This window comes from Cydia amplana, chromosome 2, assembly GCF_948474715.1.
Source record: "Cydia amplana chromosome 2, ilCydAmpl1.1, whole genome shotgun sequence".
NCBI lineage: Eukaryota > Metazoa > Arthropoda > Insecta > Lepidoptera > Tortricidae > Cydia > Cydia amplana.
Window position 1 is genome coordinate 6,294,873 of NC_086070.1, and position 3,275 is coordinate 6,298,147.

At 38.6% G+C, this 3,275-nt stretch overlaps 1 protein-coding gene across 1 annotated transcript; it reads right to left on the bottom strand.

Moving 5' to 3' along the window:
• Window positions 1–801: 801 nt before the first annotated feature.
• On the bottom strand, window positions 802–2,905 carry LOC134657199 (homeobox protein Hox-B5a-like). Its single transcript, XM_063512755.1, has 2 exons — window positions 1,458–2,905; window positions 802–1,237 (listed from the first exon to the last, which is right to left on the bottom strand). The coding sequence occupies exons 1-2, from the start codon at window positions 2,347–2,349 to the stop codon at window positions 831–833; spliced, it is 1,299 nt and encodes a 432-aa protein (XP_063368825.1). The 5' UTR covers window positions 2,350–2,905; the 3' UTR covers window positions 802–830.
• Window positions 2,906–3,275: the final 370 nt, after the last annotated feature.

Genomic DNA, 3,275 nt, shown 5'->3' on the forward strand with positions numbered 1-3,275 from the left:
ATATTTACAAAAGTCGTTAAATATGGTTAGGTACAAGCACGGAATAAATCATATGTAATCGATCCCTATTATAATAAAAAAACGTTCTTATACGGAAAGCCGTCTGAAAATAAATCGTTTTCGCACAACAAATCAAGAAGATCATTAATTTTACAAATTAAATAATTGTTACTCACTAAATATCTAAATCAAATACTTAAAACTGGTAATCATATGCATTTTTTTATAATGAAATATTGAAGAAATCAATCAACGACTAACCTCTAGTACATAATCAATCTGTGTTGCGGCCATTAAATATGCATAATCTTTGTTTTTATATTAATACCCTATACCCTATACCATACCAAAGGATAGGTACTATTATAGTGTTTTTTTCTAAGATCACATATTTGACAATTATGAATTGACCCTTATATGACTTTAAGGCTATCAGTTAAACGGTAGATCTTAGCTTCATATCTATAAGGGTGAATTCATAACTGTCAAATATGTGATCTTAGAAAAAAAACACTGTAGGTAGTCTGAGTGCATGTCGTTTGCATTTTATATTTATATTGGTCACTTTTTTACATCAAATTAAGATGATTTTGTATATAAAATACGCTTGTTAAATAGAAGTTGATTAACGTTAAATATTATAGGTACTAATTAAATATTATAGGTACCAATTTGACCCCAATACGCCGCGTTCACCGCATGCATCATGCGCGGTATCATACGCGCGCACGCGACGCACAGACATTGATGTAAAGTTGGTTTCATATTTTACGTTAGAAGCCAGAATAATGGAATTTGCAAATCAGTTGTTACTAAAATTATTTTACGGGTCACATTTTAGGCACATTATACGGCGGCATCATACAGTTCTGTGGTATCGCTGGCATATGTGCCAGGTTTGCCTGTGGACCATTACCCATATGGTATCCAGGATAATCTAGTGGCATCTGCCTGGTATCCATATATTCGGGCATATTGCCTAAAGCTGTAGTACCCATTTCTTCGGCACCGTACGGGTCTGGAGAAGCGTTTAGTTTTCCATCTTTTTTCGCCTTCATCCGTCGGTTCTGGAACCAGATCTTGATCTGCCTTTCAGTCAGACCGAGGGCGTGGGAGACCTCTATCCTTCGTCGTCTCGATAAGTATTTGTTGAAGTGGAACTCTTTTTCCAATTCCAATGTTTGGAACCGGGTGTAGGTCTGCCTTGTCCTTTTAGATCCCTCCTTTTTGTCATCACCTATAACAAAAGAAATATATCCAAAATGAAACACAATGTCATTGTTAAATTGAAGGCCATTGATTGAATTAAGTACCTATTTAATCAAAAATGATAACACTATGTTAGGTCTAATAGTCTAGTTTAATAATCTTATAGGTCTTGTTATTTAAATATAACACACACAATTTTTTTTTGAAGTGAGTATACAATGGAAAGTACTGAATAAAAGGTAACATACCGCCAATAGTTTTCATCCACGGGTAGAATCCTTGCACATCGGCTGCAGCGGCCATCTTGGTATCGGCGTAATCCGCATTGTCCCCGCCTGCCTCGACCCTCGTCACGTCCTGACAGTCGACTCCCGATGACGGCGCTTCTTTCGCCGCCCCACCAGCACTCTTGACTGACGTTTGACCTTCTGCCTCGTATCCACCATGAAATTGCGACAAATTGCATTCCTTATCCGCTTTAATTTCGTTCTTTTTTTCCCAGTCCGTGATTGGATCCGCTTGGTTCATCATTCGCTGCAATATTTCTTGCGTGTATGATTTGTATGGTTCATTTTTCTTTGGTTTTGACAGCAGCGCCCGAAGCTTTCCTGAATCGGCCTCAGGGCTGGCTGGCTTAGCACTTGTGGTACTTTGCGGGGACCCGTAGCTGGTTTCTGGCAAACTGCACTGACCTGGTGAATTGATCGATCGAGTGTCCTCTCTCTCCACGGTATCTAAAGGCACTTGATTAGCCATATTACTTCTCTGATCGTATCCGTGGGGATTTTGATACTGCTGTCGTTGTCTATAATAGTTCATTTCTCTCCATCTGTTCACCATTTCCATATTAGCATGACTATCTGTGTAATTTGACTGATAGTTTTGCCAATTAGCCGGCTCGGATTTAACTACAGTATCGGTTTGTTCGTTACCCCCGTAAGCTTTGTAAAAGTCAGCACTTTGCATGTACGGGGGATAATAGTCTGCGTTAGCACTGTAAGCATTGTTTTGGTAATTATACAAGTTTGGCATCATAGGTTTGTAATTGTATTGTTTCGTTTGTAAGTCACCTTGATTGATCATGTCGGCACAATTGTTCCACATGTCATGCGCACGATTAGTAGTGGCCGCTGACGTCATGTTTCACTTATCCACTCACTGTCACTAGATCACTGCATAGATTTAGCACTAAACCGGACTGCGTGGGCGACGATCCTTCTTCTATGTTGACTGCGAAACGAATGCAATAAGTGAATGCAGGCAGCACGTCCCCATCGAATGTAATACTTTTATGTGACCTAAAAAAAGTTTGGGGTACATTCAACAATAGCGTTGCCATTGTCCCTCTGCGAAGTTGTAAAACCGATCTCCCCATCTCGCTTTCACTAGCTCCCGATTGATTCGCCCTCGGATGTGAGAAAGGGATGGGTGTAGTTTTAGCGTTTGTCGAAATAGTTTGCAAATATCCTATAAATGTTTACAATGCCAATATTACCGATAGCCGATTTTGGATAAGCTATGTGCGCGTGTATAGGGATAAGAAAATCATTGATTGACGTGTGTTGGTGTGCGTAGAGAGGGTGTATAGATTGATTTTATTCTATTATTGGTTTAGTGTAAAGCCGCGTTTTTGCGCTGCGCTGGCGATTGCACTTTATACAGGTTGTTAAATATTTTTTGCTCAATTTTGTGGTCGAGTCAAGTAACAATAAAGTAAACCAAATAAGAGAAAACTAATTTAAATGGTTACGTGCTATAATTTTGTATTGATTATTTAGGTACTGTCTAATTTCTTAAGGCTTGATAACCAAACAAGGATAAACTACTTTCAGTTTTGTTTTTTTATAGTTGCTTAGTAATGTCGTTGATTATGATTATACACCTATTTACTCTATTATCTAAGTCGCAATTAAGTAAAAATATCGCTCGGGTGCTAACAATAAAGTGAGGTTTGTATAGACACTTTCTTCACTCAGTTGTACCTACATGGTTTTGTGAGAATTATACCATAGTAGAAGCTGGCTGAGTACGTACATATGGTAATAGAGTACGTATCCCCATGCATG

What these genes read in the sequence shown, in the direction of transcription:
- LOC134657199 (XM_063512755.1), bottom strand. Translation starts at nt 2,349, where the DNA reads ATGACGTCAGCGGCCACTACTAATCGTGCGCATGACATGTGGAACAAT. An exon ending in GTGGATGAAAACTATTGGCG is followed by an intron (nt 1,238 to 1,457) that starts GTATGTTACCTT and finishes CTTTTGTTATAG; the next exon opens with GTGATGACAAAAAGGAGGGA.